The sequence below is a fragment of the Vespa velutina genome, chromosome 22, assembly GCF_912470025.1.
Source record: "Vespa velutina chromosome 22, iVesVel2.1, whole genome shotgun sequence".
Taxonomy (NCBI): domain Eukaryota; kingdom Metazoa; phylum Arthropoda; class Insecta; order Hymenoptera; family Vespidae; genus Vespa; species Vespa velutina.
This window is the reverse complement of record NC_062209.1, coordinates 3680269-3701079: the sequence shown is the minus strand read 5'-3', so window position 1 is coordinate 3701079 and position 20811 is coordinate 3680269. Positions and strand designations below refer to the sequence as shown.

The 20811-nt window shown below is 37.1% G+C and overlaps 3 protein-coding genes and 1 non-coding gene across 8 annotated transcripts in view; 3 read left to right on the top strand and 1 right to left on the bottom strand.

The window, feature by feature from the left end:
• The first annotated feature begins 30 nt into the window (after positions 1-30).
• Positions 31-2125, top strand: LOC124956601 (cytoplasmic dynein 2 light intermediate chain 1). Of its 3 annotated transcripts, none has more exons than XM_047512648.1 (7): positions 31-165; positions 419-536; positions 598-699; positions 825-1148; positions 1208-1365; positions 1455-1698; positions 1863-2125. In XM_047512648.1, exons 1-7 carry the CDS (start codon positions 149-151, stop codon positions 1932-1934), a joined length of 1035 nt encoding a protein of 344 aa, XP_047368604.1. In that variant the 5' UTR covers positions 31-148; the 3' UTR covers positions 1935-2125. The 3 variants fall into 3 exon arrangements, with proteins under 3 accessions (XP_047368604.1, XP_047368603.1, XP_047368601.1); XM_047512647.1 differs by having other exon boundaries at positions 54-165; positions 366-536; XM_047512645.1 differs by having other exon boundaries at positions 133-536; positions 1863-1952; positions 2025-2125.
• An 837-nt stretch (positions 2126-2962) lies between these two features.
• Positions 2963-20811, top strand: part of LOC124956595 (protein numb) — a 49365-nt gene continuing 31516 nt past the window's right edge. Inside the window, exon 1 of the mRNA XM_047512599.1 lies at positions 2963-3621. The gene's annotated coding sequence lies outside the window, so the exon portion shown is untranslated. The remainder of the gene's footprint in view (positions 3622-20811) is intronic.
• On the top strand, positions 13605-13769 carry LOC124956622. The gene has a single exon (XR_007103314.1). It is a non-coding gene; the product is annotated as a U1 spliceosomal RNA (small nuclear RNA).
• Positions 20036-20811, bottom strand: part of LOC124956605 — a 95551-nt gene continuing 94775 nt past the window's right edge. For all 3 annotated transcript variants that reach the window (XM_047512655.1, XM_047512657.1, XM_047512656.1), the window contains exons 3-4: positions 20514-20795; positions 20036-20419 (exon numbers count right to left, since the gene is read on the bottom strand). In XM_047512655.1, coding sequence (XP_047368611.1) covers positions 20219-20419; positions 20514-20795 — 483 coding nt within the window. In that variant the 3' untranslated portion in view covers positions 20036-20218. The remainder of the gene's footprint in view (positions 20420-20513; positions 20796-20811) is intronic.

Genomic DNA, 20811 nt, shown 5'->3' with positions numbered 1-20811 from the left:
ATGCGACATGACTTAGCCTCCTTCCCTCGTCGTCATGGACACACCGAAGAAAACAAAGTTAGCCGAGACTGTTAGAGGAACGAGCACGTGAGCATCTGTCATTTTCAAGGTGTTTTCTTCTCGTTCGAATATTTCGTTATAATTTTAAATGGCATCAAAAGATACGTGAGTATTACACATTTATATCCTGCTTTCTTTGGATATTTTTTATAGTTTATTTTATAAGTTAAAAAATGAAGTATTAAAAAATCAAGGCGAACAACCAAAGATTTCATTATTTTGATCTTTATATTGTATTCATTAAAGAAATATTAATTCTTTAGGTACTTCGATTGTTTGCCCTATATATATTATTGTTCTTTCAGCGAATAGATATGTTATATCATTTTTTGTTTACTATTGCGAAAAATTATTTTAGCGAAGAAAATGATAGGGAATCAGCGTTGCGTGTATCAATGGAAAAAGAAAAAAATCGTAAGACGGATCCTAAGGAGACTCATGAGAGGTCTATTATCATCGTTGGTAGTAAAAGCGTTGTAGGTATAAGAATGAAAGCTTTAACGAATATTTCCCGTAATATCGTATGATTTTGTTAAGGGGAAAACTACGATGGTAAATCGATTTCTTGAAAAGGACGAAAAACCGAAGCCGACAATTGCAATGGAGTATTCTTTTGGCCGAAAAGCTGGTAAGAGTTTGGTAAGTATTATTCTTATTGAGAAATTGGGTTTCGGGTGGATTGCGTAAAATTAAAAAAAAAAAAAAAAAAAAAAAAAAAAAAAAAAAAAAAAAAAGAAAGAGAAAAGAACGCGCTTACGATCTAGGTGAAGAACATAGTTCATGTGTGGGAAATTGGCTATGTATCTTCTTCTTTAATTTCCGCCGCTATCAGTGGATCGGCCTTAACTCATTCGCCGCATCACACGACGCTCTTGATGATGTTGGATTTATCGAAACCGGAAGTATTATGGATCACCTTCGAAGACATTTTATCGGCTGTACGAAGCGCATTAAAGATGAGTCACAATTCGAAACTCATTAACGAGATGATCGAGTACAGAACGAGGGAAAGAAAAAGCGTGGAGAATATGACCGATCACTTACCCCTTAAAACGTTTATAATTGGAGGAAAATACGATGAATTTCAGGTAATCTACGATATGAATTATTCTTTTCTTGTATTATAATTTATCGTTTCGAAACGAAGGACTTCGATTTAGACAAGAAGGAAGTAATAGGAAAAACGTTACGAGCGATCGCGCATAGTTTAGGAGCTGGACTCCATTATTATTCTTGCAAGGAAAAAATTCTCTTACGAAAAATGAAAGATTTGTTGTCTCATATCGGATTTGGAGCTGTTCTCGCGTAAGTCAATTTCATCATATTAACGAATTTTGAATTTTTTCATCTGTTTCATCGTTAAAAAATTTACTTTTCCTCTTCGTAAAATGCAGAGAAGGGAAGTTCACGAGTTACGACAAACCTCTGATTATATCGCCCGGTGCAGATTCCTTCACGTCGATCGACTTGCAATTACCTTATTCGAAACCATCCATGATTTTAGACACCATTAAGCAGACGTTCGTGGTTCGTGTACCGCAAATAACAAGAAACGACGAATCTACTTTAGAAGACCCAAGTAACGATCCGAACTTCAACGAGCCCATTATAGATAAACTGAAAGTTCAAAGAGAAGAGGTACATTTAGAATTTATTGTAGGATAGATATATGCATTTAAATCAAGTTAACTTGTTAGATCCTATAATGAAACTCCTTCGGAACCTACAAGTTCCTTGGGAAAGTTCTTTAATGATTTTGTACAAGCAATTATTTTCAATAATTTCAAATCAATTTCATTTAGGAGATTAGCATTCTTCTCGACGATATGCTGAACGGTCGAACACAACAAATTCCCATTCCCGATCCGATTTAAATAGAATTCGAACGATCGGTAAGAGCTACGACGAATCTCCATTCGGTATAAATGTACCAATGATAAATTTGTCTTTGTATCTTTTTACAGTAATGAGTATGCATCAAGAAGAGCTTCTCAGGTTCTGTACGTATGTAGAGGAGCGAAAGATTTGTAATTTTTTATTGAATAAAAACTTGATTGAAAACTAATATCTATAATCGATATGTACACGAGACCGTTCACACGCTATAAAATCCAAAAAGTGTCAGGATGACGAGAGATTACGTAATGGTCGTTAACAATCACGTTCGTCGTTGTAAATGATAGAACAATCGATCCGACGATACTTCGCGTATATGTGTATGTATATGCACTAAACTCTCATCGTAGACCGGTAATAAATTTTTTACTTTGTTGGATCGTATGTAGATACGTATATGAGATATGTGTATAAATGAGGGTAGTTGGTGAAGAAGGTGCAATGTCTCGGGGCAGTTTAGGAGTTAATGGGTCAACGAGAAGATCATGAACCAGTCGTGAGCGAGAAGCGGTCCGCGGCATTCGAAGATCTTGCAAGGTCTCGTTTGATATATTGAAAGGAGAAAGAATAAGGGGAAGGGGCGAAGAGTAGAAGAGAAAGATAAAAATATTGCATGGCTTAATGGTTAAATGTAACAAGTGATAATTATATGGAAATATAATTTTATTTTATAATTATATATTATTATATAGAGATTTTAACGTTAGTAAGAAACTAGTTAATTGTAGTAAATACGAGGTGAAAGGATAAAATAAAGATGAAAAAGAGTAAGAAAGAGAGAGAATTCGCGCAGACGCATTGACCGCCGATGCGTTTAGCTTCCTCCGCGTGGCGCGGTCTCGGTCCGAGTCGCAGACAGAGAGAAAGAGAGAGGGAGAGAGGGAGAGGGAGAGAGAGAGAGAGAGAGAGAGAGAGAGAGAGAGAGAGAGAGAGAGAGAGAGAGTTTAGCGGCGTCGGCGTCGGCGGCGGCGGCGGCGTCGTCGTCGGCGCGGCTGATAAGAACCGACAGTAGGAACGGCGACGCGTGCGCGGCACGATACGCGGTGCGCTTGCGCTTACGGAGCCTTGGATCGTCGCACTCGGCCCGTGCTTTTGAGACCGATAGCGACCGAGAGAGCGCGAGAGTTGCCTTCGTGAGTTGACTCGGCATCCCTACAAGAACGAAGCGCTAGTCTACTACTCTCTTTGACGAGAGAGACCGCGAAAGAGGAGCTGGAGGAGGAGGAGGAGGAGGACTTTGCGCGGCGTTGTCGTGCCCTCTCCGCTCTCTCTCTCTCTCTCTCTCTCTCTTTTTCTTTTTCTTCTCTCTCTCTCTCTCTCTCTCACTGTTTCTCTCTCTCCCCACCTTTCTTTCTCTCACGTTCATCAGTGAAAATGCCGCTTCGATAGAACCTCGCGCGTGTCCTGTAGTCTCCCCCTTTCTCTCTCTCCTTTTTCGTTCTCTCTTCTTCGATTTTGGATCAATCTATCTATTCGATTGAACCTTTTCCTATCTCTTCTTTTTTTCCCATTTTTCCATTTTTCTTTTTCATTCAAACTCCTTTTCTTCACGTTCCACTTCGTTTTACCTGTTTTCGTTCCACTCTTTCTCCTTCGAGTGCGCCGAGATCGGATCTACTACGACAACACCACGAGGTTTCAGCGCGCGAGTCAGTTCTTACACAGGTGAGTTAATGCTACTCAATCGTAATTTAATAGTCTTATTTCTTTAACGTTATTAGAGAAAAAACGTCTTAACAAATGAATCCTCTTCTTTGTACAATTCATCATATCGCTGTCACTTTTGAGAATTCGCCTAGCCGGCAGCACCACCCTCGTCGCTTCATCACCACCCACTTGCGAGGTGTCGTTCTCTCTCTCTCTCTCTCTTTCTCTCATGGTTATCGATTCTGGTGTGAACGCGCCCTCCGCTGCCGACAGGTATCGGCTCTTTTCGTGCCTTCACGAATTCCTTTGACGATCTTTTCAAGTATCTTTAATCCTTCTTTTTGAAAAGGATACTAATCCGTTGCTTATTTCACTCGATCACGAATCGATTGAATCGTTAGGCTCATCGAAAAGTTATAGTTTTTATCCTTTTATTTTCTTTTCATTATTTTGATATTTAAAGTTTAATGATAGAACACGAGAGTACTTTCCTTCAAAAGGAACTAATCCTGGTCTCATTTAATAACAACGATAAAAATTATGTTGAATGGAACAAATCGATTAGTTAAATTTATCTATCGATCTAGTTATATTTCAGGACTATTTTTCATATCTAGGTAAAGTATGTACTTTGTCGAGAACAGCATTGTAATTTGTAACATTTTATAACGATTTAGACTTGTATTCGATTAATATTAGGTCACTCTTGATCTTGTTATCACAAATTTTGATTTTATTTATTTCCCTAACTTACTTAATAAACCAAATAGACGATAGTAATCAACCTATTACTTCGTTTTCAATAACGAAGAGAGAGAGAGAGAGAGAGAGAGAGAGAGAGAGAGAGAGAGAGATTCGTGAATCTATTTGTTTTATTTTTAAATAGTAACGTAGACTAGAAACAACGGTGCCTCAAGCGTATAGAGAGGAAAAAGTATGCGTTGAACCGGATGTCGCGTGCTTCTCTTTGTCACGGTTTTGGGCGCGAGGGCCAAGTACCTCGTTTTATGGTTACCCATTGCTCACTTCACGCTTCCTCCTTCGTTTCGTAACACGTTTTGATTTTCACCCTTTATCTCTTACCATTCCAATCGTTTTCATTATATTCTCAGCTAGCTTCTCGACCATTTAAACTTGGCGTTACATAAAGAGTAAATCGATTCGACATATCTTTCGTGATAATCTTAGGGTGCGATCGATATTTTCAATTTGACGGCAATAATAGCGGAATGATTTTAAGTATTTCTCAAGAGTTTCTTAAACTTTTCTATTCTTTTACAACGTATTATGATTTCATTAAAGTGCAATATCATAATAAAATCTTCTTTGTAATAATATGTTTACCGACTATCATTTTGTATATTAGTCAATGCTCCGATATAAATCGAGTGCGTCGATTTATTTTCAGATCGGAAAGAAATATAGGTCACGAACGGTTGAAGTGGAAATACGAAATACGAAATGCGAAATACAAATATCAAATGATTTAATATCGAATTGTCGTTGTCGTTCATCATTGCATTTCAAAGTCTACTCGTTGTTTTTTCATCGCAAAGAAAATAATGTTTAGGTATCGTGGATTTTACGCTCGAACAAGCACGGATCTAGTATCGTTCCTTTCACCCACGAATGTAAACGTTCACCACGGTATAGGTCTGCCATTCATATCGAGGAAAATGGCCAATAAAAGCACGACATTGCTCCTAGCCGCGTTCTCTGTACCTACTTCCCCGAAGAACGGGTACCTGTCCTCCTTCGTGTCGAGATCTATTCTGGTCGACCTTGGTATCTGACCAAGGTGCGATCGGTCGAGACCACTTTTTTTTTATCAATTCCATGCATTTTGCGTCGAATCCTTTCATCGTTATTTATTCTTCGTCTTATTCTAATTCTTGAGATAAGTAATGTATAAATTTGCTTCTTTGAAATAAATTCTTTAGAAGCAATACACTCTTATCGAGAAGAAAAATCCTCATTCTCGTTCTCATTTAGAAATAATCTCGAAACCGCTTAGACGTTGTCGTCATTTTTTTTATGTCTTTTTGTCTCTCAATCGAGTTTTCAGTGGCACCTCGCTGACCTTGATCTCACAGAGAGAGAGAGAGAGAGAGAGAGAGAGAGAGAGGACTGTTTTGTCGTGACGTCAGAGATCTACCCACGCGTCTATCGCGGTAAACCGGGCTATCATTTCTGGTGGTCCCTCTTTCTCTTTGCTTCTCTCTCTCTCTCTCTCTCTCTCGCTTGTTTTCGCTCTTCTTCGAACTATCGATCGCAAAGAATAGCTCAACCAACAGGTTCGCGAATGTGTGAGTGCGCGCAGGAAGTCAACAAATCTAAAAGAGAACCTGCAAGAGCTATGGAGAGTCGTGACGGAAGGTGAGCAAGCCTCAGGCTATAATACATGGACGTACCTAGTGGAGCTAGGTCAGGTCGCACCAGTTCGCGCCACCTCGCACGCCAATGCGGTCCTACTCGATCGAAGCGACAATGAGTCGACCTTTTTACTCTCAAGATCATTCGAGATCGAACAAATCGTTAACTCTAAACTGGTCGATCTTCAGTGGAATATTTTCTTTTTAAACGAACTTGGAATACTCATGAAAAATGAAATTATCATCATTTTTATTTGTCTTTAATCTCTTACAAGGTAGATATTCTTCCGTTTTTGTATATTATTTCTTTCTAGTAGACACAATCGTCGTCTCTTACTGCCTGATTATTACTATTCTTATCGACTAACTGAGTATAATTTACAGATAACGTCGGGGAGTAATAAGTACGTTGGAGTTTGTAAAATAAACGGTGCCTCGATTTACCGTCGCTCGGACGAGTCCTTACTTGTTCGCTTTGTTTATGCATAAATAGCGAAACTTTATTACATTTCATATTTTGTTCTTCCTTTAATGAAAACTACAAGTTTTTCTTTATCGAAAACGTCTCTGAAAAATCATAGATTCAACGTGAAATTGTAAACGTTCTTCCTAATCAATACTGAGAATAGCAACAAAATTAATTATCTACATCATATAAAATAAAAGGTCATTTAATTTAATTACTTCGTCTAACCGTGCTTCTCTCTCTCTCTCTCTCTCTCTATATATATCTATATATATATATATATATATATATATATATATATATATATATATATATATATATGTATATATATCTTTCTCTATTCCTCTTTTATATTTACAATAAACATTCTTTTTATCTATTTATAATCGTAGAATTCGTCTTTCTTGATAATAATACATCGAATATAGAAATTAAGACGTTATCGGTATGGCGTAAACTAAATGATAACACAGTGTGATAACGTTTGTTTATCTTCGATGTCGAGCTGAAGACAAGGATTTTTTTGACTGTTCGAATGAAGGTGGATCAGATTCAAGTTACGACCTACGCTTTAAGGAAAGGCGTATATTAATTTGTGTGTGGTCGTTATAAAGGAAGGGAATTGGCAATAGCGTTACGAAAGAGAGACCGTCTGAAGATGGTAGAAAGAAAGGGCGTCAACCATCAGCGTGAACGTTGAATTGGAAAGTTTCATTAGCTACTCAATGCCTTCTCCGTTTATATATGTATGTATGTATACGTTTACCACATGAATCATTTCCTCTTAAGATTAATACAATATTAAATGAGAATTACGCGATAGCGAACTTGCAACAATGTTGTTTTTCCTTCCGATCACGCAACGCCATTTCCACCGAGTTTACATATACCAGACTTCAGTATTATTTCTGTAATCACCGTTTCCATCGACCGATATTTTGGATATTTGCTTTTCGTACAAGCGTTTTCTTATGTTGTATACTCGTATGCAGATTCATGCCGCTCATTGTATGTACAATCGGATACATTAATCAGCTCATGGTGTGGATACTTCCTCCACCAGTTTGTCGGGTTTCCCTTTCATACATCTTTTGAATATCCCTCTGTTTTCGTCGTATAAAGGGAAATACCGCGCGCTTACAACAATAATACATTCTTTTATAGGATAGAAACGAAGGGATATAGAAGAGATATGGATAGGGAAACTGGTTAGGGTATCTCCACCATGGATCATGTTACATTAATATTACACATTAATAACATAGACAATGAAATACATCCAGACAGAATGAACACTACGAAATTCATAGGATATAATAATAACATATAATAATAACAGCCCTATATTTAAAAAAATAAAGTTCCCTTCGGAAAGTCTTGCTTGAAAACTATAAATAAATTAAAATGGAGTGATCGTTAAAAGAATCTCGTATCGCTGGTAACGATTTCAATCGTCGTGTTACCGGTACTTTCACACAAATTGCACGGTTAGCTCAGTCAGAGTGGAAAGCACGTACTACGACACGTGGCTGCCCGTCTCAATTGTATACCATAACGAAGCGAACGCTTGTTACCCAGCGAACAATCGGTCCATTGTGTTGACTGATGTTCCAAACGTATAGGATATGTTTTCGAATGTGCGGGATGAGTATGCTTAGGTGCCAAGGAAATACAACTTCCAATTTACAAGTTTGATCTTTTCAAAAGAACGTATACTCGACGTTATCGTTACTCGAAGAAGCATTTCTCGTTTTATACCTAATAATTTGTCTTCTTGAAACATTTTTCGGATTCTTCTTCCTTTTTTATTCTTTCTTTTCAATCTTTCAGAGAACATTTTCATAGGAAGTAGAGCGTGTTGTTCAGTATATGATAGATACGATGCGACGCACCAAGATTAACTGTGTAAAATTGTTCGACGCTTCGTTGGAGCCCTTCCTCCGTATCTTTACGTTCGTCCCGACACTCCCTATTCCTTGTAATCCATATCGTTTACGCTGGTATGCTCGCCATCGTTGAATCTACGATATTCTTGATTTGTCGATTGAGCTCTAGTGTTTGCCATCTTTCTTGATATCTTTAATGAATGTTATAATAGTTCCTTTTAAATATTTGAAGATACATATTTATATATACGCACACGCACGAAAGCAGCCTATGTAAAATTTTTAAATTCATAAATATAAATTCGTGATATTTTCGTTGTAAATTCGTCATTGTATGACATCACACGAAATAGATATCGCATTTGTTGTGATTAATGTGCAATCATGATATATAGTTACACGTAGCTCCTACTATCGTGTCGCTGAACTTGCAGATTCCTTTAACGATAGCGAGAAATAGCACGACGATAAGCATAATATGATTCTCGTTTCATTTACAGAGATGAACCGAAGTTTTGAAGCAAACATCTGTAGTAAAAATTTTATTATACTCGTTCATATTTCGAATATTACCTTTCTTTCGCGTTGTCAAAGTTATAAATATACGTTCATAAATCGTAGTATATTAAAAGGCGAGCTCATTCCAATGATGTTTTATTATCAAATATCGGGAATATTTTGAATGGCAATAAACGTGCAAAATTACAATAAAAGAATAGAAGTGTTTGTAAAAAGAGTTTGTAAAAGGGGCATATAAGTGACGCCTCCATGATCTTTCGATGTGACTAATGCATTCAAACATATTCTTACGATAGATAATTTCAAACCGGCGATCGTTTTTACGTAGTGTCTTTGCTTAGATATGACATTTATTATGACATTATGCTGTGATACTTCCTACATTACTTAGTCAGAAAGCATAGGCTATTTCGTGGGAAGCTGCAATGCAGACTAATGCGGCGGCATTAATGTAATCGCGGAGTTGTTTTTAAATGTTGATTAAATTATTTCATTTTAAACTTTCATTCGTTTTTATGATGTGATCAAACTTCACATATAATATTTACTTTTGTACATCGGCTTATGTAGCGTGTTGTTTGTTCGAAAGAAATGAAACTTTATCGATAGCTGAAAGAATAATTTCAAAATATTTGACGATAATATAATACAAAATACGTGTGTTATTACAAATGAATTTACAAAGATTACGATAGAAAAGATTTCATTGATTCTATACGAAATTGCCAAACTCAAACCAAATGAAAATGAAATGTAAAAGATAATGCTTATAATATATTCGATCAATCAACGATACCAAATAACAATTGAAACATTTTTTTGTCGCGACTGTACACACACACACATACACACACACACACACACACATGTCGTAATAATAAAAGAACGAGCATATTTTATCCGAACGATTGTCTGGATGATAATTATTCATTCGGGGTATTCGTTCATGATAATCATTTAGAAAACATTTGTTTGGTCGCTCGCGGAACGACAAACGATCTAATTATTCCGGATACTTAGTTCAGTACATATATTTCATATGTCCACATCCCGGAGGTCATATTTTTTACGGGTGCGAAGTAAAACGAAAATACAATAAAACGTACAATTACCTGGTCATTTGATTCAAGCAAGCATATTGAGAATTTATTATCTCGACGAAAAATACGATAAGCCAGTAATAGAATGTTTACGTCCTTCATAGAGGAACTAGATAAGCGATTGGAACTAAACTAGTCTGGTGTCGAACGTGTATGTTATATAAAATATACGACTTACGTGTACACGTTTATACGTGTACTGTCTATAATACATATCTAATATATAATATCTCTCTCATATACGTATATTGACGGTAAAAGAATGATACCTTGGCTTACGATGAGAGCGTTGGCGGAGTTTTATGTGTTCGATAGGACGCAGAAAACTTGGTAGACGTTTCTCGAGAAAGAGACGTTACGTGAGAAAGTTCGATGGGTCTGTAAATTTTGGAACGGCTTCTCCTTCCGCTTTGGCAAGGAAAAAAGGAAGAAAAAGAAAAAGGAGAAGAAAGGAAGGAAGGATCCAAACCGCTACCGCCAATAACAGTACTACCACCGCCGCCTTTGGCAAGTCCGTCCATCCTTTGCTTCTCGAATTCTACGAAATAACGGGCTTCCTTCTGCAATGTCGGCGTTTTGCGTACAACTTTTGCGTGGCTACGTGTTTACGTTACGAAACGCGTTCTCGCATTGCCGCGTAATCGTAAGAGCGTGACGGAAATCGAGCTACGTTGGTGACGCGACGATCTCTCTTCTTCTCTTTCCCGTTTACTTGCGTATACACACTTATACACAAATATAAGTACATTTTCTTCTTCTTTTCTCTCTTTTCCATATCAATTGCTCACAATTGCTTATCGCCTTTTCTTAACGTATGATATTATTTCATCTGTGATTAATGTCAAAGTTATATGATATTTAGTGAAATATTAACAAACTCAGTGTTAATTATAATATCATTAGGTAATAAGAATATTCTATCCTCTTACGAATCGAAAAATTGTTTACGTTATAGATTACCACTCTCGAAGGAAGCCCGATACTTATCGCAGCTACAGATACATATATATATATATATATATATATATGTATATATATATGTATACGTATGTATATATAGAACGATATACAAACGCATAGGTACGCACACGTATCATCCAAACGTACGTAGGTATATCGCTCGTTGAGTACGTCGAGGTAAACGTCTATCACGTTTGCCATTATACAGCATGGACGGACGCTTGTGAAACTTTCACCAAGATTTTTTAGCAACAAAGGAGATAGGAAATGCGACCACGTAGTTTATTGGCACGTGTTCACCAAACGCAAACATGGGAATATAAGACGGAAAAAGGACGAAGAAGAAACGACGACGCGTTTTGTCTAGTTTTTCTCGACAAAATGCTTTCAGCGAGACACCTTAAATCTTCATAAAAGCAGTGACCTCCTTGGCATTAAATCCGATATTAAGCAAATCCACCGATTACAGAAACGGCTTCTAGAAAATCCGTTATCCGAATTATTGAAAGCCTGAAAGGAAGCTCTCGAGTACTTGGCCAAAAAATTACACCAATTGGTAAATATCAAGGTTGTGCGGTCGTATCGAAAATATTCCCTCTCTAATTTCAATTTGTGTTCAATTTTATTCCTCATTGCGGTCGAATCGCAATCATTCATCGATGCATTCGACTTGTCTCACAGGAAGTAACAAGTGCGACCTTTGCGATCTTTGTTATTTGCAAAATCAAAGTCAGCGACTATCCAAGATCTTACGACATAGTCAATAATGACAAGTTGTTTCAATGTTGATTTTTTTATGACCAAGCATACGGCATAGGCTGATATAAATTCGTGCGAACGATGAAGAATTTTGAAAAGAATGGATACCTTTTTTTTCTGCTTTAATAACTTGACGAGTTTTAACGCCTCTCCGGAGGCAGTCGTTACCCTCAATCGTGAAACCGTTGTGCATTTTATTTTTAATCGAAGAGAGAAACCATACGAATCCCTCGTCGTTACCAGAAGATCGTAATACCGAATGACGGTCGCAATCCTACTGGATAATATACAATGTACTTTAATCAGACCCCCTCGATTCTTATTGCGTGTTTTTCTTTTCTCGTTCTATGGTAGGTCTTCATAGATTACTTCTATACACCTCTACGGGATCTTTTTCCTCGCACAAAATCGAGAAAACGGTCTGCGTCATCTTGGATATATAACGCGGCGGTCGACATTATCGTCGCTCGATCCAACCCTCCAGCCTTTTCCCATTCGACGAAGAAATAACAGAAGCCAGCCGAAAGTCCTCCTCATTGTGAATATATCTAAGCTAAGTAATAACGTGCTGTAACATTCACCAAAAAAAAAGCTATAATTTTCAAGAAGCTGTTAATATCGCAAGGATATTCTCATTTTGACATAATCGGATATATATTCCGACATATATATTTCGAATTGTCTTTGAATTTTAACGAGAGATCGTATTTCGGCCGATCCCGTAATGCAAAGCCGTAAAACTTTGACGGCTTTTGCTATATTCGCGATATACATTTTTCGTTAGACTTGATTATCCAGATAATTCACGAATCGATATCCAATCGAACCTTCATGGAAATTATCTTAAAAATGTATCTTTCGGCAAGACAATTTGTTAACGGGACATTTAATCGGAGAGGAGAAGAAAGTATTAAGGGGCTTTTTATCGGCATTGTGCGCCGCCGCCCTTCGATCGAAGGCAACGAGTGGTTTTATTTTAAAAATAAATCCCAAGGCTCATTCGGAGTGCGGATGAACGCGGATCTTCGTACGGTTCGGCCCATTCAATGGGGCAGCGTAAATAAGTCTTCAAGTTTCTACAAAAAAGCTTACCGTGTCCATAAATATTTACGGCACATAGAGCAACCACGTACTGTCCTCTCTTACGTATAGTCTTCTCCGTCTTATTTCTCCCTCTTCCGGTCCCTTTCCTTCCGCAAATATCAACGATAGTAGCGGGATAAGAAATTTATTTATTCGTTGGACGTAACGAAATCTACACGTGTGCATGATCGTTTACATAAAAAGGCGTACATTTTTTTTTATTTTTTTTTTCATCTTTTCCTTTTTATTTTAACCCATTATGCTACGATGTACGAGGATAAGTATGACCTTGTCCTACAAAGTAGACACAAAGTGGATAAGGCGTCCTTACTACCAGCATCTGGTGTAGAAAATACGGATTATTATCAATTTTAAAGTAGAGATTTCAGAATGAAGGCTAGAGTATATCAGCCTATTTATACATTGCGCATGGTGCTATTTTACCTTTCGAGCTTTAAATTGCAAATTTGATTATATATAACATTGATCAAGAATATAATATATCTTATTTAATTTATAGTGACTCCTTGTAAATGATTTGTTTAAATGCACGCGTAAAAGAAATCGAATCTGGGAGAACTCGACTACCATGTCGGGCCGATCGTATTTCGTTTGTTCGAGCGCGACGGTCACGATGCTATCGATCGGAGCGAAAACGGGAATAGACGAGGATAGAGAGAGAGAGGGAGGGGGGGGGGAGGCGAGAGAAAAAGAAAAAAAAAGATTCGCGAAAAGATAGTTTATCATTAAAAAGAAAGAAATAGCCGCTAGAGCACGCTGCACCGGAAGGATCTTTCTCGCAAGCGAAATATAATCCTTTTGCCGATAGAATCGATTGATCGGCTACGATTAGCTATAACTTACTTGGCGCGGAGGATAACCGTGATCACGAAGGCGGTTCCTCCTGGGCGAGGCCCATCCATTGCACTTAGGTTGGGCTGAACCTTGCGAATACTCCTATAGTGGGTATGTCGAGCGCACAATTTTTGGTAGTCGGGACCAGCGTTCGCGCTGTCCCGGATACGTCAGCTCGAAAAATAAATTCCACGATGTTGTGGTTAAATCTTTCGTCATGGAAATATGTACTTTTTATAGATTTTATTTTCTCTCTATTATAATAGACATAATCCAATCAATATAAAATTCCTCCTCCCCTTACACACAATAATCATTATATTCTTTTGATAAACGTGTCCCTAGAGAACAAAAAAACGGAACACAATCAATAATAATAATGAAAGTTTTCTCGTCGTTTCTATGGATTATTATTTATAAATAAATCAACTCTCTCTCGTTAAACTCAATGATTTCCTTTAATGAAGACAATATCATATTTATTACTGTGGCGCCTGTATGCGAGAATATTTTTGTTGCTGGTAGGAACCGGAAGGTGATAATGCGCATATAAAGAAGAGACAAGACCACCACATAGAGAGAGAGAGAGAGAGAGAGAGAGAGAGTAGTAAGGGAAATTTGGCCAAATGGAGATGATGGGTGTACATTAAAATTGTGTTGTTGTTAATGCAAGCGTTAGGCAATAAAAGTTATAGTTATTACTTTTGAGAGCTTTGTAAACGCGTTTAAATGAAATTGAGAAGTCAAAGTTGTGTGTTTAACGGACAAATAATGCATTTTGACGGCACACGACGGTATACGTAAAAATGTGTAGGTGTAAATTTGAGTTTCTCGAAGCGGAAGATAGAATTTCCCTCTATGAGTAAATCGCCACGGATGTTTGGTACCGAATATAAACGTTACAAGATACCTATGTTTTTTACTTGCTGCGCCTTTTTTTAACCTGACCTTTGAACCTACAGAGAATTTTCATGCCAGTCATGTGTCGACGATGTCGATGAATTATAGTGAAACGTTTAAGAGAATTTAAAAGTCTAACGAAGCCTTTGTTCAAGTTCTCGTATTGCTAAGTATACGTTTAATTCATTGTTATCGTTGTACGAAAAGTATTTATCGAAGCTAATGGGAATACCTTCATATAATTTTCTTACTTCCTCTTAAAGTCGAGAGAATGAATTTTTTGTTTTTGCCTTTATTTCGAACGCCGTCACACTTATATCGGATCTTTTTCATTTTAATATAAAATCGATGCTAACTTCGTTAACGCTGGAACGGACCTTTAGGCAACAGCCTATAATTTTAGGAATTTTCCTTCCTCCGTGTAGTGAATATCATCGATATATCGATTAGCTGAAATTCCACCAGGTGCGATACGTAAATCGACAATGTAAGTTGAATTTATGCGATCGATAAATTGTTTTTGTCATCGGTTCGCAGTGACAATGGCAGAGGTGGAATCGAATACTTTTCTTCCTTTTTCTCCTTTTTTTGTTTTCGAAGAGCCACGAGCGCGAGATACAAATCGGTTTATTGCCTTTTCCGACTCGGAGATATTGAAAGTAATACCAGCGTATTCAGATTCTCGTTTGGATCGTGATTCACGTGTGCTTTCGCGTGTGCTAATCTCACCCTCTTGCATTCTCGTCTACCCCTCCCCACCATGTCTCTCCAATGAATAGAATTTAATCGTCCTTACCGATATTACGCCTAGATTCCCAAAGCACTTTGTCTCTATCATTCGTTCTTCTCTTTGCAAGGGAGAACTTTTATTTTAATTTGTTATATCATTTTGTATAATTATATCGGTACTTGTAAATTCGAAGAGTTAGAAACTAATGTTGCAATATCTTATTCTAGTTCAACTTAGAAATTTCATTTCTAACCATTGTGGATTTTAAGATAAGCCATCGTTAGTACTTCCATGGCTATATATTTTTTTCGGTTAAACGAATTCGTAGACGGAAGTTCCAATACGAATTCATACAAGGTTACAGCTTTGAAATATTAAAAAAGTTTATTTATTGCGACTACAACCACTTGGAAAATGTATCGCTCTTTTCTACGTTCATTATATTTTCGCGTGAAAATGCGATATGTGTTGAGCGTAGACGAATATATATATATATATATTTCTTTTTTTTTTTTTTTTTTTTTTCAAACCTAAATATACAAATTCGGGATCGGCCGAGTATACGTCATAAATTAAAGCAGACTCTGCTTTATAAATTTTCAATTTTATTATATATTAACTTTTGCAAGCGGTAAAAATAATTAAAAGAACGAAGAGAAGTTTCCCATCTTTGGGAAAATATTTAACAAAAATGTTAGAATGGTCCGAGGATATAGTAACGACGATCCATTCTATTTCTAGTGTTTGCTCAGTGTCGTTTTTTGTCTTCCAATTTACCACGCTTCTTTTGATAGAATCTGCATCCCGCTTCGGAAATAGCTCGCCTACATTTATCGTTTTAATATCGTCTCACCAACACAATGTACTTAAATACTTTCGAGCTTCGAAGGAGAAAGAATCAAAGGGATTTTTCTTTTTCTAAATACGAATCTTATTTCATAAGAATCGTATAATAATATTGTATTCATTTTTGGACCATATAAATGCATAGATTTGTCTTTCACTCCGGTCGCTATGTTTCAATAAACGTCACTGATTCGATCAGTCGCATACAATTTTCGAGCGCGTTCGTCGTTAATGTATACGCTTACTAGAAGTATTCACCAGTGTATTCATTGAAACGCGAATGATGCAAATGGAAAAGGAGTGATAGAATGCATATCGAGGAGCAATAAGAAGCTCATTCCGGTGATACGCGCTCGACAATAACGCTCGAATTCCGTTATTCTAACATCGGATTTAGAATAAAATTAATTTTCACTAAGGAAATATTTCTCGAAGACGAGTCAAATAAGATGTCCGACATTTTTCTTTTTGGATCGATTTAATAGATGATTTATTCGGAGGGAAGGCGATTTCACGGTTTAATTCGATGATTATTCAGGAGAAGAGTCGACACCGTTCGCAACATCATCCTTTTCCTACTTCTGTTACACCTGCCGACGGATCGGCACGTAACATGGACCGTATTGATCGACCCGCTGCAGAGGCAGCGGCAGCGGCCATGATATCAGCAAGAATAAAGAGCAAATCATTCTTGTCCCTTCTTCTTTTGATAAAAATCTTCGATTGTAACAACTCTTATGCCTACACTCCTTAATAGATTTTTTCTGGCAACGATTTCGACGAAGTCGAAAGTTTGAGAAAAGTGATATTTTCCTTTTCATATCCGAATGTACGAACGTGCAACTATTCGACGATATTAAATGGATTAATTTCTCATTTGAATCGAAAGATATTAATTGTTATTGACTAAGGAGAAGTGTCGAATATACATAATATTCTGAAAGGAGCAAAGAGAACTAGCGAATGTTGAATTTTATCGAGAAACTGGGTAAAGTTCGGTTCTATATTGTGGTTTTAGCGGATTTGTGGTTATATCTGTATCCGTGCGCGTGATATATTCTACCGAGAGAAACGTGTTACGTGTTTCCTATTGGAAATAGGCATAAGTACGAAGCTATTATTTGTGTCTATTTTAAAATGCGACGGATGTCGCCGAACGGATAAACTAAATTTACAGATAAATTTCAAATACATATTTGCGTTCTAATACGCAGAGTGTCACTTATGGATCGAAGGCTTTTCAACGATCTAACGCGAATAAACTTCATAGTAAAGTTCATATCGTATGTCGAATATTATATCTGATGATTCGACTCAATTGATTTCACATTTGCGTGATTCGTTCGCAACATGCAGATCCTTGAAATCTTCTGAGTTCCGTTTCGATTTTGTTCCGCCTGTTGACGAAGAGAAGATTGAACAAATCGAACGGATTTCGATTTGTCCGAATGCATTTCACATTCGAACAGAATGATTTTCTTTCTCGTTCGAGTCTAAGTGTAAGTCTTTTGCAATGAACGAGTAAATCAATCTGAAATTTTCGTGAAATTAGTTTTATTCCCTTTACGATTCTACGAGGGAGCTTTCAACCGATGGCGACTTATGCGTTCCCGTCTGAAAGAGTGCCGTCAAAGTGTTTTTGTCTCGAGTCTTACTCGTGCTTTTTCCGTTTCCCCTTTTATTTTTAACTCTTTTTCACAAACAAACAAAAAAGAATGTTCAAGGGAATTTATTGATTTTCGAGGCGAGCACAATATTCAATTCCTCGCGAACAAACTCGTATATATATATATATATATATATATATTTCTGTCGATGAGAACGCTCTCAGACGATGACGCTTTTGAGCTCACGTAAAGGCGTGGCAAGAAGGACCTTCGACAAAATTTTCTACGGAAGAAACATGCGCGTCACTAAAAGAGAAGACACTCGAGACACCGGTGTGTCTCGCGTGCCACTTTTCTCTCACCATTCGAGTACATATTCCTCTCATTCATTCCCTCTTCTTTCTTTCTCGCATATACATTTTCTTTCCTCGTGCCTTCGTCGCCGAACTTTATCAAGGATCCCACGACCGCACTCGAGGAAACGAGTCTGTGCGGAGAGAATTTTATTCGATGAAGGATCATAAAGCGAACTATTTTATATTTCGTTAATTAAGCGATCACCATCTATCCTATTTTTTCGTTCGTTTGTTGGCCGGAATGGTGGACCGAAGAGATGGGCCGAAGTAAGAATGGAATTCTTTTTTTTTTTTTGTTTCATTCGGAACGTCCAACGTCTTTATCGAAATTTTCACAGTGTTAGAGATAAATTGGATTTATTTCTTTCGTTATGGGAGACGAATAAAATCGAACAAATATTCAAATGTATTGATCGACGATACATTCATTGACTTGAGAAAGCGTAAAGTTTGGAAGCGCCTCGTCATAGGCAACCATCTCTTTGAATGATAGCTGTGTAAGGAGTCGTGATCGTAAACAGGCGCTTCGACGACAAGCGTGTGACGTTGTTCACGGGGTCAACGACCTCGACGAACGTTGTCCTGTAACGATACTACTACATCATGCTGATTCACCTGCATTTACTCGTCAAAGAACGTCTCACCATTGTGGAAACTTGGCAAACGTTCAAGCTCGTTGATGTTTTCGGGATTTTCTCGAAGAACAACAAATTAACTCGGTTGACGTTAAAAAGAAGAGAGAAGGAGAGAACGTTCGTGTTATCGCTAATACTGCTTGCCAATCTGTAAATAGCTTGTAGGAATTAAACTATCGTAGACGAAGATTCGTCCATAATTAATGTTGGTAGATAAGAATACGCTTTGTTCTGGGTATGTATATATATGCATGCATTTAATGCTAAGAAAGGAATAAAGTTTCATTGTTAGAAGATAACGGATGGCTGTTAAAAAGATTAATCTTATTAGTGCTCTGTTTCTTCGACGGAAAGAAAAACTTGATGAAATCGAGATAAAAAGAAGAATGGCTTGTAATTTAACGATAAAAGTCTCAATTGCAATAGGTGCACTTTATTACGTCTTACTTAAAATATGCAATGGTACTATCCATCGATTTTAATCCCCTTAAAATTCTAACGGTCTTTAATAAGATTATTTTTCGTATCGACAAAAAGTACATAAAAAATAGATAGAAACGCGTTTATCAAATGTATCCATTCCATTTCTTAGACATACTTTCGTGAGTCGTAGTATTATTTACTTGTCGCCTTTTACGATCTAACGCTCTTACTTTCGAACTTGTTCATCTTTACGCTTTCTTTCTCAGATTTATCGATGGCAACGTTAAACGTCGATGATCTTGGTGGCCGTAAATCGATGAGTAATCTAATTATAATCATTATTATGACTACTCATCGTTTATGAGTAATAGCACGAAATAGGAAACGGATTACTGATTTCTGAATCACCTGAGGAACCTGAGGAATCGATGTTGCCTCCGTTACGTCAATGTTTTCATTTTCTTTTCTCCTTACGTTAGAGCGACAATGCAACGTAAAATGTCGTATATAGAAATGATTCATTCGATGCGCCGTACGAAATCTCTATACTTCCATTGTAAAATAAGACATTGATATATATATATATATAAAACTTGGATTTTACTAAATTCGACCAAGTTTTTTTCTATAATTTGATCAAATCGATTTTCGATTAAAACGATTTATAAACATTCGACGTAATTCGAAATTATCGTCCGTCTCGGTATTTAGTATTAGTTGTTTCGTCCTTTATCCCGACGATTTGATTAACTCTAGAACTTGATTACATTGACATTATTGTCTTAAGAGGTTGTCCTGAATCATGTTATCCTGATCAGTTGTGAGTAGAAACTAAGAAAGGATTTTTGAAGCCGACATAGGGTGGTCGATGGAATATACTTGAGGGCTCCACGATAGGAGGTGTAAATGAGTGAATAGGTAAAGAGACAAACATATCGATATGCCGAATGATTTAATAATAGAAATCGCCTTCCTTCGAGGGCGTTTTTGTATTGCATAAAATGACAAAAATTAAAAATCATTGATCATCGCGACAAATGCTAAAGAGAAAAAAATAAGAGTAGTAGCCAAGGTGTTTTTAAGGGTTTAAACCTAAACGCTGGATCCGGTGGGCACGATCAAAATGCGCTAATTTTCTCGTTGACGCAAGCTTCCATCGAAGGCAAGACGGTATTGTTTAAAAGGACATCGATGGTACTAAAGGCGGAACAAACACTGAAAGATGATAGAACCAAGCTAATGGAGGATGTTATTTTCGTCAGGTCGGCTATCACAACGGGCATATTCATAGATGTAGTTATAGTGGTACGCGTCATGATCTGCATTGAAAAATAATCATTCCATCGTAAGATATTAATTATCAAGAGGATATTATAAAGGGACGAAAGTTAAGAAAAATAAAGGATCGTTTACCGAGGCCAAACAATTGAGAGTCCTTATAGGAAATTTCATGTCCTTCATGCATTCAGTCCCTTTCTCGTTCATTTCAAGAAGTGAGTTGGTAAAATTATTCGACATCTCATTGATATTCTGAATGTATTCGGTGGCCTGATCGATCTTCTTGGTTACGCAATAGCTTGCATTGGTTAAAATCGTCAAGCCAGTGTCCTTAATCTGTTCTGCCATATTCTTGCACTCGCTGACGTCGACTTCATTCGAGATCCCTTTGATTAATTCGTTGATCCTTTCTTCTACCTACGAAGTTAATTGG